This window comes from Bombus pascuorum, chromosome 13 (genome assembly GCF_905332965.1).
Source record: "Bombus pascuorum chromosome 13, iyBomPasc1.1, whole genome shotgun sequence".
NCBI lineage: Eukaryota > Metazoa > Arthropoda > Insecta > Hymenoptera > Apidae > Bombus > Bombus pascuorum.
In genome coordinates this window covers 7,777,920-7,805,368 of record NC_083500.1, presented here as the reverse complement: position 1 = coordinate 7,805,368, position 27,449 = coordinate 7,777,920, and the positions used below count along the sequence as shown (strand labels likewise).

The 27,449-nt window shown below is 37.2% G+C and overlaps 3 protein-coding genes and 1 long non-coding RNA gene across 8 annotated transcripts in view; 2 read left to right on the top strand and 2 right to left on the bottom strand.

The window, feature by feature from the left end:
- Positions 1 to 16: 16 nt before the first annotated feature.
- On the bottom strand, positions 17 to 21,143 carry LOC132913262 (brefeldin A-inhibited guanine nucleotide-exchange protein 3). 3 transcript variants are annotated; one of them, XM_060971459.1, is made up of 22 exons: positions 21,020 to 21,143; positions 20,657 to 20,790; positions 20,037 to 20,171; positions 19,420 to 19,585; positions 18,733 to 18,862; positions 18,401 to 18,685; positions 17,758 to 17,991; positions 17,455 to 17,682; positions 16,697 to 17,073; positions 15,802 to 15,986; positions 15,557 to 15,719; positions 14,925 to 15,233; positions 14,545 to 14,767; positions 14,242 to 14,415; positions 13,756 to 14,164; positions 13,262 to 13,474; positions 11,651 to 12,521; positions 11,200 to 11,332; positions 9,147 to 9,375; positions 5,609 to 5,835; positions 3,500 to 5,069; positions 17 to 2,728 (listed from the first exon to the last, which is right to left on the bottom strand). In XM_060971459.1, the coding sequence occupies exons 1-22, from the start codon at positions 21,102 to 21,104 to the stop codon at positions 2,585 to 2,587; spliced, it is 6,624 nt and encodes a 2,207-aa protein (XP_060827442.1). In that variant the 5' UTR covers positions 21,105 to 21,143; the 3' UTR covers positions 17 to 2,584. The 3 variants fall into 3 exon arrangements, with proteins under 3 accessions (XP_060827442.1, XP_060827443.1, XP_060827444.1); XM_060971460.1 differs by having other exon boundaries at positions 15,802 to 15,974; XM_060971461.1 differs by having other exon boundaries at positions 18,401 to 18,670.
- Positions 21,144 to 21,529: 386 nt separating this feature from the next.
- LOC132913264 (C-mannosyltransferase dpy-19) lies at positions 21,530 to 25,593 on the top strand. Its single transcript, XM_060971465.1, has 9 exons — positions 21,530 to 21,685; positions 21,773 to 21,885; positions 21,967 to 22,104; positions 22,517 to 22,585; positions 22,733 to 23,068; positions 23,148 to 23,970; positions 24,730 to 24,892; positions 24,965 to 25,093; positions 25,173 to 25,593. The coding sequence occupies exons 1-9, from the start codon at positions 21,595 to 21,597 to the stop codon at positions 25,384 to 25,386; spliced, it is 2,076 nt and encodes a 691-aa protein (XP_060827448.1). The 5' UTR covers positions 21,530 to 21,594; the 3' UTR covers positions 25,387 to 25,593.
- The window catches only part of LOC132913272 (uncharacterized), a 4,430-nt gene continuing 1,855 nt past the window's right edge, over positions 24,875 to 27,449 (bottom strand). Inside the window, exon 2 of the long non-coding RNA XR_009659350.1 lies at positions 24,875 to 25,091. This is a non-coding gene — a long non-coding RNA (uncharacterized LOC132913272). The remainder of the gene's footprint in view (positions 25,092 to 27,449) is intronic.
- Positions 26,061 to 27,449, top strand: part of LOC132913263 (uncharacterized) — a 27,577-nt gene continuing 26,188 nt past the window's right edge. The window contains exon 1 of one of the 3 annotated variants that reach the window (XM_060971463.1): positions 26,061 to 26,853. The gene's annotated coding sequence lies outside the window, so the exon portion shown is untranslated. The remainder of the gene's footprint in view (positions 26,854 to 27,449) is intronic. The other 2 variants (XM_060971462.1, XM_060971464.1) reach the window with 2 other exon arrangements.

Here is a 27,449-nt window from a genome sequence, read left to right as displayed (position 1 = left end):
CATATCGAACGATAGATTCGGTAGTACAATTTTATTAACTTGAAATAATCGAACGTTTCACGCTCATACATCTCTTACTTGTCTATCGTGCTCAAGTTACGCTGATCTCGATTAAAAATACTATATGTGTCAATACTGTCCGCATTTCGTTCTTTTTCTCGCACGGAGAAAATTATTCGGCTTTGAGTAAATTTCGTTTATCTCTTTTTCGTGTGTGTTGTTTTTTTAAAGAAGAAAAAACAAAAGAAGACAGGGTTCTACGTAGGCACGTTTTATTATCAATAAGTAACCCCTCCACATTCTTATTTTTTTTTTTTTTTCATCATTTAAAGGATCTGACGCTCAACAATACTTACAACACCGATGGAATTATCTGAGGACAGAATTAGAAAATTCGAGGGGGCAATGGATCGATTTATACAACAATCGTCAATTCTTCTCTTCTCGTTTTTAACATACAAACGATATACAAAATATATGTATAATATATATCGAAGCGATAAACGAAACTCAAAATCATTTACTAGTCGTCGGCTAAATATCGTAACGATAAAAATTAACAATAAAAATATCTAGCCCGTCTGGTTTAATCGTATCGCCATGAACCAGCAGCAAGACTTACTATTTACAGGAAAATATAACGTCATTTTCATTTTCTTTTTCTTCTTATTTTTCGTCTCATTTCGCTACGATTGTTTTCAATTACGATGCATTTAAGAACTCTTTGGCAAAATCAGAAAGCTTTCTATCAATCTGAACCTCTTTCTTCATTTTGTTCACACGAAAAATAATATTTCTATCCTAGGCAATCTGTTTCTAACTTCCAAAATCAACGTCGATCTTTAACTCTTAACTCGCTAATTACGTTCTCGTCTTTTATACTAGTAACAGTAACTCTCTGATGTATCCAATTCATGGATGAATCAGAAAAAATGGAATATAGTTGAGTGAGAAATATTTCAAAAAGTAAATCTAGAAAGAAACATGTAATGCACTTCCTTGTTCTTGGAAGTTCTAGATTTATTTTTAGATATATTGAGGCAGAAGAATCACTCTGAGATTTTTTATGAATTTCCTCCTTTTCCGTGAAAAAAAAAGAAAAGAAATTCTATAATTCTTTTAAAAATAGCTAGTTTCTCTTAAAAAAGGAAGAAAAATAGAAGCTGGAAAAATTATAGAATTTCGTTAGAAATCGTTGGTACCTCGTTAAAAAAAAAAAAAGAAGGAAAAATCGCAGAATTCTGTTAAAAATGTCGAAAAATCCATAGGTAAACTCCGTGGCAGCTAACGAAATGTATCGAACTGGTCGCGACGCGTGTGTTCGACCGATGGATGTAAAATCCCGGTACATCCGACTCTGCGACTGGACCGCAAACTACAGTTAAGCGCAAAGAGCATAAAATGAGAATCGAGAAGATGTGCGTGCAGAGTGGATCGTAAATAAAATCCTTGTCTCTCCGTGTCGACGCGTCTCAGCGGTAAACTAGAGATAGGCGAGGCTTCCACGATGAAAAGGGGACATCGTTTCTTTCCTTTGAAAAATGAATCGAAGTTACGTTGTTTTCTTACGTATATGATGTTTCTGATTATACTGTTCGAACTGGAAATCGCTCAGTTCTTCGTGAAGTTGAGAATTTATATTCGTTTGCGAAGAAACGAAACGATCTTTTATCTTCTTTATCGTGGAACTTCTAAGGAGATGACGTAGATGATGATCCCTTGATATGGAACCTCTTTCTCGTTTTTCCTCCTTTTTCAATATCGTTCATCGCTTACGCATGCATAACGTTTATATTATCGTTTATATATGCACGATGTAACAGATTCCGCTGTACGAATTGAAAATCATTCGCTTCCTTGTGAAACTGAGAATTGGTATTTTTCTCCAAGTAACAAAATCGTCGTTGATCTTCTTGCTAATCGTGCAATCTCTTTCTTTTTTGAAGAGAATTATGGACGCAATGCTCCTATTTATACTACTCAAAGTTGGTTCAATTTTTCGTGCGACTTTGTTAGTCGCGTAACGAAGTGATCTTTGATCTTCACGAGAATCGTGGAATCCTTGTTATCTCTTTTTCCCTTCTTGGTGAAAATTATGGATGAAGAAAGGATCTTTATACCTTACTCCCTCGTCAAATTTCCGATCTCTTTCTCCAAGTCGATTAATGATCATGACATGCGAAATGGTCCTTAAAACTTCAGCAAGAGGATGAATGTGGAAAATACAGCTTCTTAAAATAGAGTTAAAATCGTTCGCTGGTTGCTCATCTTGAAAAACATCCTGAAATACAACAATCTGTCGTCTTAAACTCGTAGATTGACTCTGGTCATCAGTCTATTAACGTTCTTCTTCGTCGTAAAGTGGAAGATTTAATACTTATTGAGAATATATTGACTGAAACCAGTTACGTTCTTCAAACAGTCATAGATTCTTTGTAAACGCTGAGAAACAGTCTCAAACATCCTTTCAACGCTCAAATTTCCTGCAGACACTCGATTAACATTCAGTGTCTTCGATTAGCACCAAAGAACTTCAGAATGAATTGTGAAAATACATCTGTTCCCAGATGTATTGAAGCTGTTCCTAATTGCTCGTCAACCCGTATAACACCGCGATTCGATGAAAAAGCGTGGACAGTCGTTGCTTGAGAACCTGGTCGACCGCGTACCGTGTCAACACTCTTACACCGCTGACGAAAACAGGAAGCAGCGGAATCAGTTGATCATCCTGTGAAAAATATTTTTAACATCACGCTTTAGATAAGATAAGGCGCCGATTCGAATAACAACAAGTTTAAAATCAGGGATTTCAGGCCTTTGTGATATCGCAGAATTTTTATAATCGAGGCTTCCGGGCGTCAGTAGTGGAAAATACGCGGAAATCAATATGGAAAATGTATTCTGATATTTCAGCAGCAGTCAAGCTAGCCTCATCGGTAAACTGTGCATACCTATGCAAATTTATATTTCTACGAATATAGTTAAAAAGTGAAATCCAGGTAGAGATTCGTTCAGCTGTTAAATATTGTCGCAGGTGTTGTCGTAACTATGCTTTGAACATTTTATATAGAGAATGTTTCCTTCATTTTATATGGAAGTATTTTTATATAAGAAACTATTCTTAAAAATTAAAACAAATTATTCTAGCACTCGCGACATTTAATTAAAATAAAAATTAAAAATATTACTTTATATTTTTTTAACGTTTATTTTGTTTATTATTTGAATTTTTTCGTTCTCAATTATGAAATGACGATTTTACATAAAGACACATTTTTTATCGTTAAATATTCATGTTTCATTTAATGGAACTATCCTAAATATTTTATATATACCTTATTAAATTTTATATAAATATGTACATATATTTTTTATATATTTTCAATGCGTGTTTGTACCTTGAAATATTTCACAAATACATAAGCATTGTTCACGAATCGCACTTGAAATCCTCGTTTATAAAAATTCGAAAAAGTTGAAAAAAGCGTTTACAACTTACAGATAAAGCCAGAGTCCAATCCAAAACTGTGCTCAGCATCTCTGCCCAAGCATTCCTGTGAGCTTCGCTATCCTTGCATACATTACTCTTCTTATGAAAGGCAGATTCCTGACTTGCTATCTCTTCAGTCTCCGCGTTAGAATCACCGCCATCCTTTCTTAAAAACGGATTAGTTCTAAAGCCTCGTTTGCTTCTCTCGTAATCACGGAGCAACTCATCTATATTATCAAAAATTTTAGGTAAATCATCCTCTTCCTTTTCTCCAATTTTCGAGGAAACACGCGGAGACATCTCAAGATCGTTCGACGATTCAGACACCGTGGACCCAGCTGTTTTTCTCAGTTCCATCACCGATCTACATCGAATATTCCTAGGATTGAACCTCACGAATCTCTCAGAGTCGTCGGTTTCAACTGGCTCGACGAATCTCAAGGAACTTTTCCGAGCCAACAAACAAGCATCGCTCCTTCTTCTCTCCAACTTTGATTTCCTGAACAAATCAGCTTCGTCGTACGTCAAGCCAGTGTTCGTAGATTTTATTTCCAACACAGAAGTCCCAAAAGAGTCGACAGACTCGGTTCTTCTTAAAGAATCAAACTTGTAATATAAATTATCTCTGGTATTAATGAATCGTGAAGGTGCTGGTGTAGTAGAATTGTATTTTCCATCTATGTATCCTTCGCTGGAAGTACCGCCGGATCTATCAGGGTACACAGCCTTCTCTGTGACCGATCCTAATCTAGAGACTGGTCTAGAGTCATCGGTTTCCGGTTCAGACTGGGGACCAGAATCAGTAGAATACTCCACCGCTAGGTCGGACAGCCTAAAAGGTCTCGGATCGTCTTCACACTCTGGACCAAGCTCCTCCAATCCACTTTCGTCGTCCAAATTTGGATTATAGTTCTCGATATCCTCCTGATCTTCTTGATATTCTTGATCCATTTGATCTTCCCCATCTTCTATATCGTCTGGACCTTCGGGCAATTCGATGGGAGCTGGAGTAGCCAGAACTCTGTCACTGATCGGTTCTTTTCCTGTGATCTCTGGAAAATCGTCCGGTTGAGCTATCAGCAAAAATATCTTCCTTTCGGAAAAGCTATCTACTCTCGTGTGTCTTCCATCTTCGTCCAAAACCACTTCCACGTAACTTTCGCAAAGTTCTTCGAATGTAGTCCGTAATTGTTTCAGATATTTCGAGAGTTTTCGAAGACTCGGTTCTTTGAGGGGTTCTCTGTCGCCTGAGTTCGAAGCGAGGATCATTTTCACGGTTTCTAGGCTAGCTTGCGTGTCTTCTATTTTGTGTAAACAGAGCTCGAATAGAGTGACGATCTTGATTGTCCAAGCCACTCCAGCTTGACGATAGAGATTCGCTGGTTGAGGCAGATTAGCTACCTTTTGGACCAAGAATTTTAATCCAGGACGACAGTCAAATTTTAAAGCGGTTGCGTAAGATAGATCCAAAGCTGAGAGAAAAATGTCTATGTGGTGATTGGTTAGACAAGACAGGAAACCTGGTATCACTGTTTTTGTCGATGTCGATGCTGCTGATTGTGGTATGACGTTAGACAAACTGGAATCGAAGTGAATTTTGTAACTGTGTCTTAACTGTGTTCAACACGTTCGCTTTTTAAAATTAAATTTAAAGTTAATTTGAATTCAATTCTAAGCTGTAAAAGAAATCTCAGAATGTTATTGTTCGTAACAGAAGTATATTAATCACGATAAAACATTAAATATCGGAACTTGTAACGATATACGCTGTAGGGATAATCGTTTATATTTCAAATTATTTAATATGCCAATTTAATAATAATTATTATCACATAACATTTATTGATACCTATTTTTTTTTAAAGAAATGTTCTTTTCTAAATTAATAATAATAAGTTTAATTTAAGAAATAAATTACTATTCGTATAATGGTAATGTTATGATATTTGAAAATAGATATTCTTCAAATTTCTATCTTTGCCTTAATTTCCTTGCCATACATTTTGAATAGCTATCGTGAAATTTGATATGTAAATTTATAATCTTTCTCTGCGATAGCGAACGTGTTAAGAAGATTGATTAGAAAGATTCGTTGTTATTTATTTGAAAAATACATACCTAGGGAAAGACGAGTCAGGACCTTGCAAAAGAATAATGGCGATGCAATGAAGAAGCATCTGATGGACCAAGAGGCCAACAATCAAGGCTCTGAGCTGAACTCTAACGATATAAAGGTCGGGATTGAGTGTGGAAGCCACCGAGGGTGGATACAGAAGGAAAACGTAGGATCTGTCGTCAGATCTTCTCGAAGTATCTTCGGTGCGTTGTTCCTCCAGGAGGAACACCTGAAGGCACAAGATCTTTCTTCAATATGCCTACCTAACAGGATTGAATTTTTATCGCACGATTCTTCGTAGATCCTCGACACGAGTTTTCGTCTTTTGCCAAACGCAAATTTTTTTCTTCGTACGTTTAATTTAACTTTTATCTCTCGATCTTGTCTTTTTAATTTTTCTTTTCTCTCGTTTTTCTTATGCGTATTCGATTCGAGAAGCTACAAAAGCAATCGTGCGTGATGTCTGAAAAACAGTTGCAGATGATGGTCGTGATTTTGTGACTAAAGATGATGTTCATGTTCATCGTGACGCGATGTTCACCGTATTTTCGTGAATAATCGAAAGATCATCGAGATACGGCGGGCTCTAACTCGAACCTAACGTGATTCGATTAATTCAGTCGGTCAGTAAACATGTGTGCATTCTACGAAAGCTGCAGCTTCTAGAATAGGTGTCGTATATCTCATCACGTACATATTATGTGACAGTGAAATTCTAGCCATGGACTCAAGCCATGGATTTTAATGGTGATACGCAAGACCGTGCCAAGTTAAATTTAAATGATATCTCGGCCAACGACGGGGTCCTTTATTCTAATAATTATTTATATCTTCTGTATCTGCAATTGATAGGTCTGTAAGTGCAAGTAGAAACTTAATACATCTATATTAAATCTAATATAAAATCTTCCCGATGAAAAATCTATTCAAATAAAAATATTCGGCAAATTTTTCAGGAACCGTGGTGATCGAATGATTGTAATGAAAAGGACCTCGTCGAAGAGGTTCTGCAGCCTGACCTGTGCCTTCTACCAGCGAGTGCAAACGTCTAAACGAGATGATTGATGACCAATCGCGTCGTATCAACGTCGACAGGCTTACTTTGATTCTTTCCCATCCTTTTCTCTGTTTTCCCATACGATTTTCATCGCGCAGGCCGATGAAGGAATAAGGGTGCAATACAAGAACGCATCAGAGCGAATGATAAAAGCATATCTGTATTTGACACATTCTGCATCGAACACATTCGAGCGGTACAAAAATACATTAAAACCACGAACGTATCGACAATACGCAGTCTCAAGTACAAAGATCTTTTTCTCATTATTTTCTCTCTCTCTCTTTCTCTCTCTCTGTCTAGTTTGGCATTTTTTAACAAACATCTAATTGCATTGCACAATGGCATAGAATTCGGATAAAAACAGTTTAAAAGACATCTTCTCGCTCATTTATTTTAAAAGAACCGTTTAAGCAACGGTATCGTATGGTTATTAATTCTACGCCACCGTATTGCCATCAGCCATTCAGATGACAGCATAAATACACGCAAAGCGCACGATTTACGAGGCACGTCGATGCAAAAAAATAGAAAAATCTGTGTCTAGAATAAACATTTAGGCTGAACCTCGTCTTAAAGCACACTGAATTTCTGACTTTTTTTTCTTTTACAACATATCATAGATTTTTCAAGTAGAATGAGCCACTAAGGTGGCCTTCTCTGCGTCTGGAAACCTAGTATTTTTGGATTTTACTCGACGAAAGCTATCATACGTTATAAAAAAAAAAAGAAAAAAGAAATAGATCACAAACTCGGTGTGCTCTAAAACAAAATCGTACACGAGATTTACGATCACAATGTCGCTTGAGGAGAAAAAGTTTCTCGTAAGGAACTAGATAAGGCAGAAAAGCTGCGGTTGCAGTGAATCTCGAGTCGCGAAAAACGTGGCTCTCGAAAGCAGGCCTGTCGACGACGACCACGCGTCACGAGTATATTTCTCGTCTCGGTCAAAACCGCGATGAATCGTAATCGTCGCGAATCGAAAACTCTCTAAAATATTGTTTCTCATCGTTTCATCGGTCGACAGAAGAAGAATCGATGCGATTACATTCGTTTGTCTGTTTGCTCTTTCCTATCGTTTCTTTCTTTTTTTTTCTTTTTTCCTTTAATTTTTAAATATTTTCTCATTGATTTCTTTTTTTCTTAAAATCCATGACGTGAGTTACCGTGGGCGGCTAAAGCCAATGGGGACCCGTGTTCGACGTAGTGTTAGTGTAATCGAGGGGTGTCGTGTGCTGCCTACAACCAACGGAGTAGGAGGTAGTGTGCTGGTCGATCAGTGTCGTCTCAATGGTCATCGAATCCTGGAAAGGTGTCGTCGGCAGTGACGCCGCATTCTGTCTCTTGATCGCAGACAATACCTCGCGCAGCTGGCTCACCTGGGAGCAAGTCAGGTCAGGAGGGCACCACGTGTGACATTCTCTCGCAGGCAATCTTTTTTTTCTCGACATACGCGTTTTTAACTTCTACGTTACACAGAAACACTCTCTCACTCATTCGCCGAATAAGTAAATCACGAATAACCATCTACATGTTGACAAAAAGAAACAGCCAATCGAAGGGTAACTGCAATAAGGAGACACCTCCACTCTCCAATAATTTGAGTAAACTAACGAAAACCAACTAAAAATCAGGCATTCAGATCGCCCAACAAGTTTGCGTATTTCATTTCTGTATTGTCTAGATGCTTTCAGCATCGGTTCCATTCCTAGTTTTTCTTAAATATCGATGGATAGTCGATCGTGGAATATTCAAGATTTTAGACACCTGTTGCATCGATCAATTTTCTATTTCATTTAACGGATCACAAATTTTGTTCTTGTTTATTTAAGACTGAATCTTCAAGATTGAAACTTTTTTGGAAACTTCTTAAATCCTTCTATAATGATAAAATATCTACAATGTAAAGGGAACAAATACTGTATATAGCAATTGTTATTGTATTTTCCTTATGAAACTCATAGTATCATAGTATATTCATTGATTTACCACTCAAGTATCTCTTCTAGAGTGGACTTAATCTTATAGCTCTGTCTTCTAATCTTGTCGTTCTTCATCCTCCAAAGAGTATGAGAATATCTCATAAAGAGTAAAAGCGAATCGTGACACAAACTTATTGGCCGATCGAATAGTTTTTCAAACTAGACTACTACGTAACTTCTGTGCTCTTGTACTCTTCGATATGAAATCTTTCTTTCTCTTTCAACAGATACATTTTATATATAGGAGTTGCCTCCGTACCGCTGAAAATCCTTCGATTCACGAGAAAAGAAGGAAACACATCGAGTCATAAAGGTTCTCTATCTACCCATCATCGATCACCGCTTTGGCGATTATCGAACGAACACGTTCAGTTGACAACTCTTGGTGGCGATTGTGAGGACACAGAGAAGCACAACGAACGTCAAACAGCCAGGAAAGTGGTAATATCTTCTTCCATATTGAAGAATATTTAAATAAAAAAGCGTAACGAATCAACTTACCTGAGCAGCGAGCTGTCGCAGCCTTTCTGATTCTTCGATGGTCGCATCTCGTCGCGCTGCAACCTTGACCTGTGCAACGTCACCGTAAAAGGACTCGGATCTCGGCGAGAAAGCCATGGTCAGCTGGTGCAACTCTTGCAGGGAATTTGAACAAGCGCGGTAACAGGCGACGCCGCAAACTTCCCATTGTTCTGGGGTGAGTAGCGGTCCGCTGCTCACTAGAACGTGCCTGCGCAGACATTGCAGACATCATCGCATTGAATCATAGAAGAATCCTAAAAATTAAACCTTCCAGGTATTCAGAAACTTGGTATAATTTTTAACACGTAAAATATTTCGCTCAGGAACCCTCGAAAGTCTTACCCTGGCTGATTAATTATTTGATAATTAAAATAACGGTTAGAATCATGTCATTGGAATTCGTGAGAAAAAATCTACAATTACATTACATCTTCGATTTGTTATACATATATTTATATAACAGTTTGTTTGTTATATATATATTTCAAAGCGCGATATCTTCTGAAACAATCGCTCGAATAATTACCCGAAAGATCGGTAGCAACAAAGAAATTCATTCGCCTCAAATCACGCTACAAACTCCAATTAAAAAATTGATAAGTTTTCTTCTGGGATGAAATATTCTTTATTAAATTCCTTATTAAAAAGTCAACACGGCCACTGCGATGTCCGAATCCTTATCGTCGTATCATTTTCATATTTCCTGCTTTATCTCGTTTCTAATTCTTATGTCTATATCATTACACGAATTGATCACTGAAGATCACTTTGAGAAGAACGAGAATATCTTTGAATACAAAGATCGTGCCTAACAATTTTGTTTAACTCGACAAGTTTGTAAGACTCGTACGAAACGGGAAAAAAGATCGTACGCGAATGGCTAACTCGCGAAAGGGTTAATTTCTCCGCTCGCAAACACTAGATATAGGTTGCTGGCAAGAGTGGGTGACTCTAAGATTTCAGATCAGGATCCCGTTCGTCATTCAGTGCCAGGCTAGCTATCTGCCCGCGAACCTGTCCCGTTTTTAAACTCGGCGCACGCCTGTACATCGATACTTCGCGATCGACCCCGGCTAAGATTGAATTACACGCGTGTCGATGTGTGCCGTGCATTAATATGGAGAAAACGAACGACAAACGGATCCATCCGGCCCATAGTTAGAGCAAGATAGACGGAAGAGACGGGGGCTGTCGCTTGTATACGTCCTCTTGTCGGATTTGTGTGAGTCGCTGACACGACGCTCCGGGGGTGTCGAGTGTCGGTGGCTACCTTATCCCACCGGACAGCCTGTCAAGCTTCGTTATCATCTTACACGCACGCTACGCCCGTAACGACGATATATCTAACCTCCGTCGATGGACATTCCAACGAACCTCCGCGTTATGATTCACCCTTTCTCTCTTCTGATCGATCCTCGTCCTCTTCGAACCTTCTCTCCTTTCCTTCGATTCTTTCAATCATCATAGGAGATTTCAATCGATCTTCGTACTTCTCCAAGCTCCTCCACTTTCCACTGGAGACTCTTATAATTAACATGGGTGTAAGTTCGGTAGCATTTAATCGCTTTCTTTTTTTTTTTCCTTTTTTAATTTGGTAAAACAGATTAGTTCGCGATGATGATTAAAATGAGTTAAGTCTTGAATCTTTGATCTTTAAATTCTGATCCATCTTTTTGGAGCCTCGTTCGGTTTTCGTTCGATCTTCCTAATTAGTGTACGAGCATCAGTGTGTCGGTAACGGGTGATGGGAAATGGATCCTCGAAATGGATGAACGTTTGATAGATTTTCTGATTTAACGAAACAGGTCGATTCTTCGAGTTAAATTAGATTTTCAACGGTGAGAAGAATGGAGCGCCTTCTTTGCGACTCGGTGATCTTAATTCGATAGTGAGTCATCAAGCGTTGGAACGAATAGAGGACTTTGATCTCGATCCGTGTTAATATATTGTGCGTACATATGTCCCAGCTCGCACAGGTTTCAAACTTCTAAACAATTCTTACAGGCCTAGGTTTCGATCAAAAGATACTTACCTAATACAGGCGCAACCTAGACGAGCTATACTCTCCGTGGGTTGGACCACGCATTCCGCCATTACTAGCAACAATTGCTTCAACATCAACGTCGTAGCTGATAAATAGGCGTTGTTTCTAAGTACCTCGGGTCCTAAAATCCATTTGCAAACGCAAATTATAAATTTATCTCGTCGAAATTGTCTCTTCTCTCTGCTTTAAGCATCACGTGTTATTAACCCTGCTGCAATCTTCGAATTTTTCTATTTCAATCTTGCTTTTATTTCAATAAAGAAGACAAAAATTTAACGTGAAATTGAAACGAGAAATCTACAAATCTGCATATCAACGACAGCTTTTTTATTCTTTAAGACACTTCCAGATGACTCAAGATACTTTTTGATCAGAGCGAAATGAGATCGGCTAGAAAATAACCGAGAGAACGTAACAAGGTAGATGATATGTTAATTACCTTGTAAATGAGTTAAGTAATCAACAACCAAATCCGTAGTCAGTCCACAGCATTGTTTAAAATTAGGCGCGAAATTGTCCCATCCTCTGAAGATCTTCGACGTCCTCCTCAACCAGTTCTGCACCATAGGCAGAAGCAGGTGATTGACACAGTATAAACCAAACGTTGGCCCAGGAACATTCAACGTGTCTCTCAGTAAATGGAACAAGGTTTCCAACGCGTGAGGTTGATAACGTTTAGGACAAATCATGGTAGCGCTTGCTAGGCCTTCGATCAAAATGTACCAGACTCTCAGAATGCCACTTGGCTTGTCCATACTTTGCAAAGTTGTAATTGTATGAACGTTATCCATTAATACATCGTGTGGTCTTTCAGGTATGGTATCCTGCATCGATTCAGCGTGTTTATCGAATCTGATCAGCTCGGAATTGGGTATCGTAGGATCGACGTATTGAGGAATGGTCGAAACTTGGATTCTTTGAGCTGAATGGAAAATCGGGCAAGCTGGCATGCCATACATCGATGCAAGAATGTCAGAACAGCTGAGAAGATATTTCAAACTTTCGACACAGAGTCTCATTCTTCTGGATTCTGCAACGTCGATCTGATCCTGATCATCCTGGTGACCCTCCGTGTCACCGATTCCACGGACGTGCTTCAAGAGACATAGAATGCAATCTAGCGCCGCATTGGCGAATACAAGCGTGTTGTCCGTGGATAGGAAGACCCTGAAGACCTCCAGGAGTGGCGCAGATTCGACAGAATCTGAATTACCAACTGAAGCTACACGTAGCGCTCCGAAAAGAGGTCGCCAGCCTGATCGAATCTCGGTTCTGTTGGTCTCGACGAACTCACAGATGCAACTGACGATCTGGAAGGAATTTATAATTCTTTTGCGTCGATTTAAGCCTTTGCTGATTTAATAAAATGAGGGGGAATTCAGTGCGAAGAATTTGGAAAACAATTACGCTCTCTTTATGGCGAAGAGCTTTTGGATCGACTTAACGCTTTGGTAATACATTAAAGTAACCAAATATTGAAAATGAACTATCTAAGAAATAATTATTTTCTAATAAATTGCTTTCACCGATTTTTTAAAATCTATAACGCTTTCATTTTGATTCTGTAATAATGTAAAATAACGGGGAATTTAGAATATTTAGGAAATAATTATTTCTTTATTGTCATGGACCCACCCTTTGCATTTCTGGTATCAAATACAAAAAATATGTAATTTTCCCATTTTTTTATAGAAGATGTATATTAATATTAGGTGCGATGATCAGATGTGGATTTTTATTCATTTGTGAGGAATTTAAAGATACTAAAATGCACAAAATATACATAGAATAGCAAAAATGTATGAAATGTGTAAAATAGTATAGTCATTATAATACTTAATAAATGAAACAAATTCCTGCTTAGGTTCCATTTCTTTAATGATGTTTGGAGAAATATTAATTTGCATGAATATTTGCAGTCTAATGATGACATTTAGGATTTGAAATTTATAGCAATGTACTTGAATGTATATAATAATACTTTGTTGCTCTATATTGAGATTTCTCTCCAGCTACACTATGATAAGGTTAAAGATAAACAATGACTCACTTGATCCTGAACGTCACTGTCGCATAGTTCTAGGCACAATAGGTTCTCGAAAGGTTTGAAAAGAGCCTCGTTGAAATGGAAATGAGGCAATTCCACTTGCTCGTTCAGCAAAGCTGCCATCGAGTCGTGAATGCATTGTACTGCTTTTTTTGAAATGCCACGGTCCTTGTGACAAGCTGCCTCCATAAAGTGTGGCCCTAGGATACTCCAAACCTGAAATACGCATATCCAATTTAGAAACATCTTGTTTATAAAATCTTGAATCTGCTGCAATTCCTGAATATTTTATTTCTTACTATTTCAATCTCGCTTTAGTTTCAACCTATAAAGACTTAACTTTTGATATCTCAACTTATTAACCACCTCTTAAGTAGGATTTCTACTTAATCACGAAACTAAAAGTTGAAGAGATTTTCTAGCAAATAGGAAAATACGATTCTGTCGAGAACGACACAAAAATACAGCTCTTAAAGGATGGACGAAGATTCTCTCACCCTCATTATATGAATCAGGGGCCTTCCACTCTTCACGCACTTCAACATAACTTCTCCTAAACGAGCCAAGAGCAGCACATTCATTTCGTTTTCTCTGGGTTTGCTTCTTCTCCACCAGAACCTCTTATTGTCTTTGAGACCATCCGTGGTTTTGAATAACTGAGCTTTGCTAGCTCTGCAAAGAGCAGACAAGAATAGACATAACGCTTTAAGGTTCAACTTTAGCGCAGCATTTTCAAATAGCCTGTCGACTTGTTGGGATAAAACGCAGATAATTTTTGCGGCATAGTCGGCAGGAAGTATTCCATTAAATTGACTGTCCGCGTTCGATTCTTGGATTATTTCTGGGATTGTGTCTGTACTGGAGTTTTGTGTGTATGGACTGGATAGAAAACTATAGACATCGACACTAAAATAATAAACTGTCTTTTAGTAATGAAGAGTTTAGTCGATTCATCGAGAATCAAAATTTTCTATACGCTTTACCAAGTTTCTTCTTCCTCGGTGATGTTGAAATTAAGTTTTAGCCTATCTTGACTTCCCTTTGGATCTCCATTCGAACTATCTTTCTTGTCTTTCTTCTGCTGAGTCTTAGGAAGCGATGGATTCTGATTTTTTCCAAAGAAATCATGTTCCAATTTGCTCACGTACAAAGAACACCTTTTTGAAGTATAAAGCTACTTAATCAGTTGGCGTTAATATTTAATAAATTAAAATTAACCAGTACTTTATAAATTCGATAGGTTGGATAGAAATTGGAAAATATTTCAATTGTTAGCGATGTCTTACGTGAAAACATGAGGCCAGCAATCGCTGCCATGACTTCCAAGTTCTAAACCCTTGCCCAGAAGTACGTCCATACTCAACGCGTGTGATGTGTGAATATTAGTTGCTCTGTTTTGTAATTTCAGGCGCAGAACGTCCTTCGTCCTCGTGATTTTCGAAATAGACTGCTCTGTACAGGCTGCTTTCACCAGCAGAGCGAAGATAGAACCACAACGATTCTGCAGGCCTAATTAACGAGAAAATAAATTTGGCTGAGAATAACCGGAAATGAAAGTTGGAAGAAATAAAAGCTGGAATCGCTATATGTATTGGGAACATTTGTATGTACATCCTCAGATATTTAGAGTAATTTATTAAACAGTTTATTAAGAAATAATACTGACCAAGTACATTGCTCAAAATTGCAGCTTTATGAAGACCTTCCAACGACAAGATCACAGTATCCCTGATACCTCGTCTACCACCGTCTCTGCTCAGTATTCCCTTGTTATTTTGTTCCTTAGGAGGATTCAATCCTGTCGTCAACACAGTCATCATGCTTCCCCAACAACACGTCAATACTCTTCTCGAAAGCTTCGCTCCTGCTTCCGCTTCCGGTGTTGGTTCGCTTCGAGATAGCTGAGCTTTTTCTAATCGTATGTAGTCAGACAAAAGCTGTCCGCCTCTCTGGCTTCCAGGAATCCCATCAACATCTGACGAAAGTAAATGTATCTATTAGTTTTCAGGATTTACTGTCTTCGGCCATCGAATCAAGGACACGTACCAAAATTTTATTTCTCTTCTCCAAACTTTAGTATTATATCGCAAAGAGTAAATTGTCCTGGGTTGGAAATAAGTTTGATACTTACCAAAACGATACTTGGTACAAAGCATTGTTTCATATATATAAAGAAAATATTTAGAAAATTCTTAAATTATCATTACAAGATTCTTATTCGTTCTGTTAGAAATTTTTAATGGTCCTAATTCGATGGCCAGACAATCTCGTTTCAGATTATAGAAAATTGATTTATACCAGTTAATACGTTTATCAGAGCACTGTTATCCGTGTAGTGCGGATTATAGCCACATTTCTCGAGTAAATTACATGCCAGAACTTGTTGGTAAAGTTCAGACAACCAGGTTGCCGAAAGATAGACTAGAACTCCAGATCCGTGTACTTCTTCCACAAATTGTTCCTAGAAAATGCGACAGGAGCTTTTGAGAAATTATCACACTTGCAGAAAAACATTTAAACTATGTGCTAGACGTCATTGATACCTCACTGATGGGGACCTGACGATTATCCTCGTGATAGTAATTAATCCTAATCAACTTCAAGTTCAACAATAATGCCGCATAGGTGGCCAAGTAAATTCCATCGGCGTTCATGATCGTAATCAAGGCACATGAATCTGTACTGGTGTCCGTCTGTTCCTGCATCTTTTGTTGTGCTGTGAAAACTCCTGTAAACGCAATGTCGTCTCATCTCTTGGTTTTGGAATTTATAAAGCAGAATTAAATGATAACTGACGAAGCTTATAAGTAGCAATTAGAAGAATTATAAATAGCACATATAATAATAAGATTGTGGATGTTCATGCAAATTTATATTTTTACGAATAGAATTATTAGAATTAAGGGAATAGAATCTTTAAGCGGAAATTTCTTTCATTCGTCATTAAATGTTATAAGAATTTGTAACATTATATATCGTACTTTGAATATTTCGTATATTTTAATACATTGGTGCATTTTGTGCGTCTTTATATCTTGAAATTTCTCGTAAATGCGTAAACGTCCACAATTTACTAAAGACGAAAAGGAATATTGAAAAAACAACGTTAGATAAAATAAAGAAATATAAAAAATTATTGCGACATCCACTCTATTTTCTAGACTTAACACGGACAAATTTTCATTTATCACAGTCGCTACAAAATTCTATAAAGAATAGAAAATTTTGCCTAATGAAAACTCTCAAAGCAGTAACCAAATATTTCGCATCAAAATCTTAATACTTTTCTAAGAAAGCACAATTCAGAATTCAAGAATTACCAAAAAGTTGGGACATGGTCTCGGGAAGCAACAGACAATACATTATCCGTCAGTAAATACGATAAAATCAACATTATTCTGGGCAAGAATCAATTTCTCGTGTATACTATTATCGTACCTTGACAATATTCCGAAGCAAAATTCTGCAGAGCTTCGTCGACTTCTATATTGCTTCTGAGACTCAAAACCATAGGAATCAAGTCGCTTTTCAATGTCCTGACGAACTTTCTAGCATTATGTCTTTCCATATCCACGTTGCATTCATCAGCCACCTGACGACCCACGTGAAGACACTTTGGTAATTTTTCTAATCTCAATCTCTCCCTTTCGTTCTCTATCGCGTAGTCGTTGTCTTCCAAGCTATTTTCTTCCTGAACCTCGTCAGATTCGTTCTGTGGACCTTCTGTGTCCGTGGAATCACCATCTTCCGATGGACCGTGCCCCGAGGAGTCAGAATCGGAGCCTATTCCCTTCTTCATGAGCTCCAATTGCTCTCTGAAAGCAAATCAAAGAGCTTTTTATGGGCTTTTCTAATTACATTTTTTAACAATGTATCTACGAAGCACTTTATCAACCTATTCAATGTTAATTTAGTGCTTACGGAACGTAGTAACATCTGTCTGTCTAGTAATTCTATGAAGAAATGTAAAATTGTGAAATTAATCGTGTAATTGCAATTTACGAGGGAAAAATTTATGATTACTTGTTGGTTATCATTGAAGAACATTAGGTATTACTTACATTACTTACATTAGGTAATATTTATACTTTATAAGGTTTCACAGAGTGATTATTCGGCAGAGAATTTACGAAAAAGATAGTGATCCTTTAAATCGCACAGTGTTTCTTACAATATTTTACAGTATTAAAATTCACCTGTATGTTTTCGGCAACCGTGCCATGCACTGATAAGTCAAAGGTCCTTTGTAGTCACAGGATTCCAAGTCTTCGTACAAGCTATTGATCGTGCACGTGTAGGTGTGATTAATAGCCTTCCCCTCGCATAATTCCTGAAGAGCGGAGAGCATTGCAACCACGCACGATACACTAGCGTGCAATGTACTTAAACCACCAGTTGTTGATTCTTCGATAGAATCCATTGATCTATATTTTTAATTATTATCAAATTAATAAACTCCTGTTATTTTAGATGAAGGACTTTAGTGTATAGTGACTCACAATCTCATCAAGGCCATGTCGCTCTGAATATGACTAGATTTATCTTCTTCCACCAATAATGGACCGGCAAAGTCAACGATTCGACTAGGACTTCGTAAAAGCTCTTTCAAAGCCTTCAAAGATTCTAAGCGTTGCTGAGGTGGAGGATACAGTAACATTCTGTGAAATACTGATTCTAAAACTGGACGAAGGGGTCCCACGCAGCCCACTAATCGAACTAATTCTGTTCCAATGCTATTATAAGTATAAAAATTGTCAAATTTCACTTTCAAGTTATTTTAAACATCAAATTTTTTATGAATCATAATTAGACTGCGAATATTTATACATTTATAGGAAGTTTAAAGATGTAAATATAAAGTGAGTACATTCTTATTCTACTTTCCTTTGCAAATGAATTAAATAACTTACTTATCTTATTATTTTAAAGCTTTTGTTCTTTTGTCAAAAATCTTTAATGTAATATATATATGTGTGTGTTTTTACATTCTTTAAATTATTTAATATATGAAGCAACTAATGTATTCCAATATCAATGACATAGTAAATATTCTAACACTGTAATAGAGAAGTGTAACATTGTATAAATATCCGTCTAGTAATAATATTAAATTTTATAGCTATTGTATCTAAAATTATGTACCTATAAACAGTTTTAGCCTGGTGACTATCGAAGCTCAAAGAAGTGGCCAAGTATCCAGATCCTCTTCCAATTTCGTTCTCTTTTCCTTCCCTAGACGTGAACGTCTTGTCGACCCTCGGTGTACCTAGGAAAGCTATCAGTGCAGGACAGAATTTCTGCCAGAGGAAGGTGGTAAAATGTGCGTTCGTATGAATTTTCTGCGGCAAGGAGGATATCAAGGTATGCAGACATTCCAACAGAAATACCACGGTGTTTCCATTTCTTCCATTACTGTAATAAGGTTTCCTAAAATTGATGTGTATTCAAATAAAATTAATATTTTTTTCCCTTACTTCTGAGCTTCGTCCAGTTTGCTGCAGATGTATTGAAGAATTGGCAGAGCTTCGTTGAAACAGGAGACACCTCTTTCCCATAAATTCTTATTCTTCTTTGCATTCTCGTCCATTTCTTGACATTCCTCGTCTGTGAAAAGTAAGATATTTTTACTAATTAGTAGCGAAGATTGATAGCATACTGAGTAGATCTTTATACATTTAAATTAAAAAATTTCAAATCATAAATATAAAAAATGATATAAAATATATAGAATATTCAATATAAATATAAATACAAACAAATATCCAAAGTATGTATAGATATAGTGTAGTAATATCCAAGCATAAGATATACAAATATTCAAAGTGTTTAAAATATCTAAATATCGAAAATATTCAAATGCTTTGCTCAAGTTTGATTTATCGTTTAGCGACATCCGTAAAAATGCAAATTCACATAAGCAAACATCCTATTAATGAGTTTTACTAACGTTCAAGAAAAAATCCTCGAAAGTGTTTCAAAGGAAACAGCTTATCAATCACGGAATTCGCAAAGAACGTTTCACTAGTCACGCGAGCAGAGATTTATTGATCAAACTTTCGTTGAACTTCACGATGGAGTATCTGATAAATCCCAGAAATAATCACAAGGACAATCACGAAATTCTAGAACGTACTACGGATAATAGCATTGAATGAAATTACCTAGGAATAGGCAAAAAGACCGTAACGTTTGACTGGTTGCAGCTTGAGCCGCGGTCCTCACCGCTTGATTCCCATTTTCGAAAGCCTCGCAGCAAGTAGTGAGAATGGCGATTATTAAACGACCGTTCATCGTCCAGTAAGAGGAACAGGCAACTTGTAACAGAACCTATACAGATTAATATGTCGTGGAATATTTCTTAATTAGTTTCGATGAATTTTAATCCTCGACCAGAATCGTGACTGACAATCGCAACTTACTTAATTTTAATTTCTATTTTGCACTTTAGTCGATAAAGATCATTGATTGCCATTATCGCGTAGAGTGTAAAATAAAAAATAAAATTAGATGTCTTAAAATTCAGTAACGATACCAGTTGAGTGTTAGACCTGCTGCAGTCCTCGAATTTTTGTGTCTGAATGCCACGCTCCCGTTTTAATAAACAAAAATACATTTAATACTTCAACAAAATCGTTGGTTAAAAGATTGTAAAAGATTGGATCAATAGGATTATCTTATTTTTTCCTCGGATTTAAGAAATTTATTACCGATAGAAAAATGCGTCAAAAATAACGCAAAGAACGCAGCAGGGTTAAAAAAGGGTTAAATTTAGGCTCACTTTTAGCATGTCCGTCTGCGTGTCGTCAGATTGGGATAACATGGAACTCATTGCGTGCAACATTTGCGCGGGTAGCCAAAGAGAATCATCCTCTGGCTCGTACGGTGACTGGAATCTATCGTCCCTTAACATTTTCTGAATTCAAAACGTTTATATTAATTACAGATTATTTACTTTGAGTAGATTGCGGATATTTATGCAAATGTGTATTTTTATGAATGAAAGGAAGACATCTAAGTCGAGATTTATTTCACTCGCTAAATATTACGAATAATATATTTGGAGTGTTTTACATATTTTTGCATATTTTATATCAATCTAAATTTTGTATAAATGCATAAAAACCCGCGGTCCAATTATGACGAAATTTGAATAAAATATTCTAATTGACTTTAGACTTATACCCATGGTCTATTGAAAAACAGCACTGTGAAGTAACTATGTGTCTCGGATTAAAACGAAGAACAGTAAAGAAATAACATGTTACAGCTGGTCACTGATATCGTACCCTTTATCGCAGAGTTCCTTCCCGCGGGTGAATGCGTCATTTACATGTATACGATACTAAACTGGCACAATACGGACAAAAAGAAGAAAGAGGAATTCAATGAAATACTTACATGTAATCCCGACAGACCAAATGCAACGAATTTGCTCCTCTTCGTTTCTAGTGCTAGCTGAAAGGTATGTAGACATTTTGCTCGTAATTCGTGGGGTGGATCGCGTAGTAATCCCTGCTGTTTGTCCAGAAAGTCTACACAAACATGTTAAATTAATTAAACAAATAAAGTAAAATATATCGTTTGTTTCAGAATCTTACTTATGATCTTAATATGAGAATTATAATTGACAAGTCAATGGTGGATAAGGTACTGTAGGGCGAGTATAATTATTACAAGTATCGATCAGCTTTAAATTTATGGAGCAAGTATGACCATCTAATCATAAGAAATATATAAAAGGAATCTTTTAAATCGACTCACCATACGCTTCTTGCGCAGACTTCCGCAAATTTTGTAATTTTGCATTGCTTGATTCTCGGACGATCTGCAGCAGAAGATCCTCCATGTCACGGTGGACTAACACGCGACTGATCGATAACGGGAGTGCCAATGCACGCTTGGCTGTACGCGCGCATCCAGGGCCGTAGAAACTGCCTCGCACAAGGGAAATTCATTTTCGTTTTAGAAAATTAAATAACCTTCAAAATCCTCAATATCTCACCATGCAACACTAATTTAACAATATAAATATATAGTAAATTAATTTCCTTAATAACAAACCGCAGCTAGTTACGTATAAATTTCTACCACTATTATTGAAATATTCTACATTTAATATATATGCCGCGCGTATATAAACACCTACCATAATCATCTTATAACTTTATTAAGAGATTGAAATTAAAGTTGACATTCTCCTTGTAACCTTCTTTATTAGAAAATCGATTAAAGTCAAACTAATTTTTGACCGATCGACAGGCATTTTGAAATTTCCGATCGATGGCGCGCTGATAGTTCCATGCAGTCACGTGACTGAATTTAGTCGGATCTTAAAGATGGCGACGGAAAGTGACAGGAAGCGTAAAAGCGGCGAGAAATTTCGCCGAAAACCAGTGAATTTGTACGAGTTAGCGGTGAATTTGATAGGTACAGGCCTCCTTGCGAAGGGAAAAGGCTAATTGGTGTGGTTTCCTGGTCAGCGTTATCATAAAATCATCTCGTGTGCCGTGACAGGTTTGGCATTTGGCTTTTTCCATTGGTGGCATGTGTCGACGCTGTTCGAAAATGACCGGCATTTCTCGCATCTGTCCGAAATCGAGAGAGAAATGTCCTTCCGCACGGAAATGGTACGAGATTCGAACGATTTCGAGAAACTGACAAATTATTCACGAAGATAACAGGTATGTTTTGTTTTTGTTTCTGTTCAGGGGATGTATTACTCGTATTACAAGACTATCGCGGAATCGAAAACGTTCATGGATGGACTTAGAAAAATCAGTCATGATAATATCTCGGAATATGGAAACATCATTAATGCAGCTAGAAAGTATAGCTTGCTGCCAGAGGTATTATTCTCTATTCGGTATTCGACGATGAATCTATTTCTTCGGTTAGGTTAACTTTGCTGCGTCCTTCCAGTTATTTTCTTATCTAGACTCTCTTGTACAATAATTCTTGAATCATTTTATTGTACCAATATATAATTGGTTATCTAGTCTTGGTTTAATTAATCCCTACTTTAATCTAACATATTTTTATAATCGTATAATATTAGTTTAATTGCGCAAGAAGGCCATAATCGTGTCTTTCTATGGTTAAAAAATATAAAATGTCTTATGTGATGTTTATGTTAAAGTTCATTTCAAAACATTATCTTGTTGTTTATTGGAATATAAGCAAGATAGGAAAATAAAAATTTTAAGGTCGTAGCAGGGTTAAAAAAGTCGACTTGTATAAAACAGAATTGATAATTTACAGCTGGTAACTGGATATCTTTATCATTGTGCCAAGAATCTGGGGATTATATCCATAGAGCAGTGTTGGCAAGTGAGATTCATGTTTGTTAGAACTGTATACAGAGTCAAATACTATAATAATACATAGAGAATATTTGGTACACAGACTCTGTATGCATTGAGAAATTCAATGTGAGTGTCATTTCCTACGGAAGAACTAGAAAAGAATCACTTTCAGATAGAAAGAGGAGAAGGTTTGCCACCAGTGACTAGTTGCGAGGGTCTTGGTGTTCCAGTTTATTTTTATTTACAAATCGTTTGGATTTTTACTATATTTACGGCAGCTGTACTGTTCTACTATGCTGCCTTCCTTGGTAATAGTTTGAGTAGTGGAATCATAGCAGTGCTTCTATTCTTTTATAATCATAACGAATGTACCCGTGTCCAATGGACTCCACCACTGAGAGAAAGTTTCGCATACCCTGTATTACTTTCTCAAATGTATAGATTGACTCTAATTATTAGAGCGGGCACTTTGCAAGATTCTCAGAAAGTACCCAAAGATTTACTTCAGGTGTGTTGAGAAATATTAATCAAACACTCACAGGACTGAAATATTCTGTATGAAGTAACAAACAATTTATTTCTTTCAGAAAATGGGTATAGCGACGGTAATTAGCTTATGTTGCTGGCAATTTTCACATTTTGTACTCACTACACAAATCGTTGCTCTATTGATATTAAAATGGATGAAAATAATCCCAAACGACCTTTACAAATGTATTTTTAAAGTTCATGGTTGGTCAATTTTATTAGCAACGGGAATCACAGATGGTTTCCCCTTGCTGTATTCTCTGTACTTCAATCTTTTACTCATCAGTAACGTCGTATGCTTAACGGAGAGGCTGACTCGTTTCATGGGCATAAAGCTCCAAACGATTCTTGAGATCGTTCTCACAATTATATGCACGCTGTACTTAGAATCGTTTTCCGCCTCGTTATCCGAGGACAACGCGCATGTGTTCGACCTACTCAAAGCGAAACTGACCAGTTACAAAGACTTCCACACGATGCTGTACACGTGCTCTCCCGAATTCGATTTCCTCCAATACAGAAGCTTCGAAGCGATCACAAAAACGTTGCTTCTGCCGTCTGCTATATTGGCTGGAATGCTGGCGGTCTATTTCTGGTACAGGAATTACAAAATCAAAGGATACCCTAAATGCATAGAGGCGGATATGGCTTACAACGGCCTGCAGACCGGAGCTTTCATCATCATGGCAGTTTTCATTATGAGACTCAAGCTGTTCATGAACCCTCATCTCTGTATAATAGCCGGCACTGTTTGCGCGAATAGATACTTGGAAAAGCTTGGTTTGAAGAACGAGATGACTAAGACTGCTCTTACTCTTCTATTGATATCCGCGATGTCTTATCATGGTTTAGAGAGACTGCAGGAAGAACGAAGTATCATAGGTAATTATCAGGCTCTACGGGACAATTAACGATCAAGTAATGAAATAGTGTGTAAAAATGTATAAGAACATTATTAAAAAATATAAATAAAACAAGACTATTTTTTCAAATTACAAAAAATATATTGATATAACAGATATATTGTAGAAACTTGTTAGGTACGGACAATATTTCTTTAATTGAAAAGAACATGGTTATCTACGTAATAACGTACGTATTAATAACGTAATTTAATAATGTAAACTGGTTAGAAAGAAATTGCAACTAAACTGTGATTGTTAATGTTGATCTTCGCAACTTTTACAGACTATTTCACTACTTAAATATGTATTTTATTTCCTAACGAAAAAAAAAACGAAATACCCACTAAAAAAAGCTTCTTACCTGCACGTGGTAACTAGATTGCAGTTTTTTTATGCAAATTTATATTTTTATGAGCACAATTAAATAGAACTTATATAGAGATTTATTTTACCTATTAAAAGTTATGACAAGAAAAAACATGTATAAAATAATATATAGGAAATACAAATATAAATGCATAATAATCCGTAGTCTAGTAATAAATATATTTTCTTAACAAATAAAATCGTTCATATAGTTTGACAGAATAATAACGATATATAAGTATAATTTTTATGAAAAGCAATAAATGTGAATTATCCGCGTGAGTCAAAATTTTCCCAGCCTCTGAAGATTAATAAACAAGCTGTTTATTACTTAATCTTTCATCGTATAAAATATGATATATGTAATAAGGCGAGTACAGCGACATCGAGCAAGAGGAACTGTTTGAGTGGATCAAGAAGAACACGCCTGAACACGCTGTGTTCGCCGGCAAGATGTCTTTGATGGCAAACTTAATGCTCTCGACGGGAAGGCCTATAGTCAATAACCCTTACTACGAGAGCAAAGAGATGAGGTGCATAAGCTTGCCATTCCCTGGATCGTTACATCTGCCTTGGTATTTATTATCACCGGTTTTATGTTCTAGAGATCGGACGATGAAAGTTTACGAGATCTTCAGCAGAAAAGATGTCACATCCGTGTACTTCACTCTGAGGAATCTTCACGTTGGATACGTCGTGTTGGAGGAATCGCTGTGCTTTGGTTTCGCAAACCTGTAATGAAATAACTTTAAAACTCGATGAAATTAATAATCATGTTTTTTTAATGTTACAAATAAAAATTTTGTGTTTCAGGCAAGCAGAGTGTCAAATGATCGATCTATGGGATCTAGTAGACAATGGAACCGCGAAGGCAGCTGGGAAACAACCCCTATGTCCAATCCTATATCGAGGAAACGCTTACCCCTTTAAAAGAGCCTTTGTAAATAATCGTTACGTTATTTTGCAGCTCGATTATTCCTATTACGTCGAGCTGAAGCCGAAGACTTCCCTTAACTATCGATCCTAAAGATGTTCGATCGACTGATCAAATGTGACAAATCGAAGATACCTCGCGAGATTGCAGAGAATATTTTTCCAAAGGGAGAGGCAGTTATGTATGATATACATATATATTTTTCTTTTAAAAAATAATGACTCGTCGAAGTGAGCCAAAGCAACTTTGTTAAACAGTTAGAAGTAAAATACAAATAAAATGTTAACTACGTTCCTGTCAGCTCCATGTCTTCGTTTTCCTGCGTCGTTCCTGTATCATCCCGCGTCTTCGCACATCTGAAAGGAGTCTGAGTCAAAGTTCTACCTTTACGTAAGACAAAAACTGTTCGTTTTATGTAACTTTATTTTAACAACTACAGAACCGTGGTGAATAAACGCTGCGGTTCTCGTAACATGACGAAATCGTCTAAAATATAGTGGAATCTTTCTTCTTCTTTGTTTCTTTATTCTCTTCTTCTTCTTCTTCTTTTAATGAAAGTTGGTCGAATTTCACGTGATAGTTATTAGCGCGAGAAACGGGCAAGCGTCGAATCGCGGGATCGCAAGAAGAATCGAACCGCGCCGCGAGGATAGCTCCGTTATAGTAACACACGGCACTGCACCTTCACTTCGCCGTGTAACAGATAGTATAGTCGGAGCCCTGCCTTCGCTATACTACGTTGTGCTGCTGACCCAAATGAATCCTATGGCCAGTCAGTCCCGGTCCGGGCTTCTTCGCGGCAATATTGCTCGCTCGACAGCTGGTATCGTATAGACGCGCCCGTTCTTTACATACCACGTTTAACGACAGCTCAAACAATTTCACTTGTCATTCATGCGTGTCAATGGTCAGTCGTCGATCACGAGACAAAGATCGGCGATTTAATTGGAAATTTAATTTAACGGTCGGTGCCCATATTGCAGCGAAAATCTGATGGTCCAGTGAAATTTTAAAGGTACCCCAAACAGTGAAAGTTTCCAATCGATTGATATACACGAAACAAATACGGTGACTGTTTTGGATAGTTTGTTTTTTTGGAAAAATGTTCCGCAGTGTTCGTACTCCGTGCTGACATCAAGAGCCGACAATAGGTGTGCATAAACCGATTTGGTCGCGTTTTGGCGGGAATTATTCTTTCAAAAAATTATTACTCTCTTCCTCTTTTTTACAATTCTTTAAATTGGACACTCGAGTATTTTTGTTCTAGTGTAAAGTTTTATCAGAGAAAGTGTGACAGAGAGAAGTATCATTTCCTGGATTAGAAGTGATCATCGAGCTGTAAATACTTTGTACGATCTTTGATATAATCGTAACACGCGTTACTTGGACCAGAACAGTGGAGGCTGAGGATGCCTGAGGCAGAAACAAAAACGTAGAAATCGCGTCGCACCGGCCACGAGGATCCGATTGATCGAGATCGCGCGCATCCGCAGGCTCTGAATAGCGATGCGGTTGCATTCCACGGCAACGATAGTTCCGCATAATCACTGACACTCTGCAGTGAGTACCAAATTATTTTCTCCTATTTTTATTTATTCTACATCTTTCTTTTCCGATATATTTTTTCTTTCCTAGTTTTCGATTATTTCTGGCTAACGACGGAAATGATTTGTAAAATATCAAGGACATCTCCGCCTCGCGTCCTTGCGTCAGCTTATGGACGGTGCATTAATTCGCTCAATGAGCATAACAATGTAAATGCAGTCCTCAATCGGATACGCCGACCCTAGTACTATAATTTCGAAATTATGCTCGTTCCGCGATGAAATTCTAATTCGGTCGTATTCCGGAATTCTGATTCGCAGGATATTACTCCTTTAGCTTTTTATCTCGGTCTGATTTTAAATTGGTTGGCTCGTAGGGTTTGTAGTTTGGATTTGCGAAACTTTAAAAATAATCGCGTGTAGTTCGCAGAGTATAACAAGGAAGTAATCAGATATTCTTGTTAGCTCCTATTACGAGACAGAAACAAGTTTTTCTTACGGTACAATCCCACGTAAATAGCGAATCAACCTCGTAAAATATTCATACGGACAATTTTTTCACTAATCTATTAATACTTACAATTAGAAGCCGTCAATTGAAGAGCTTTCTGG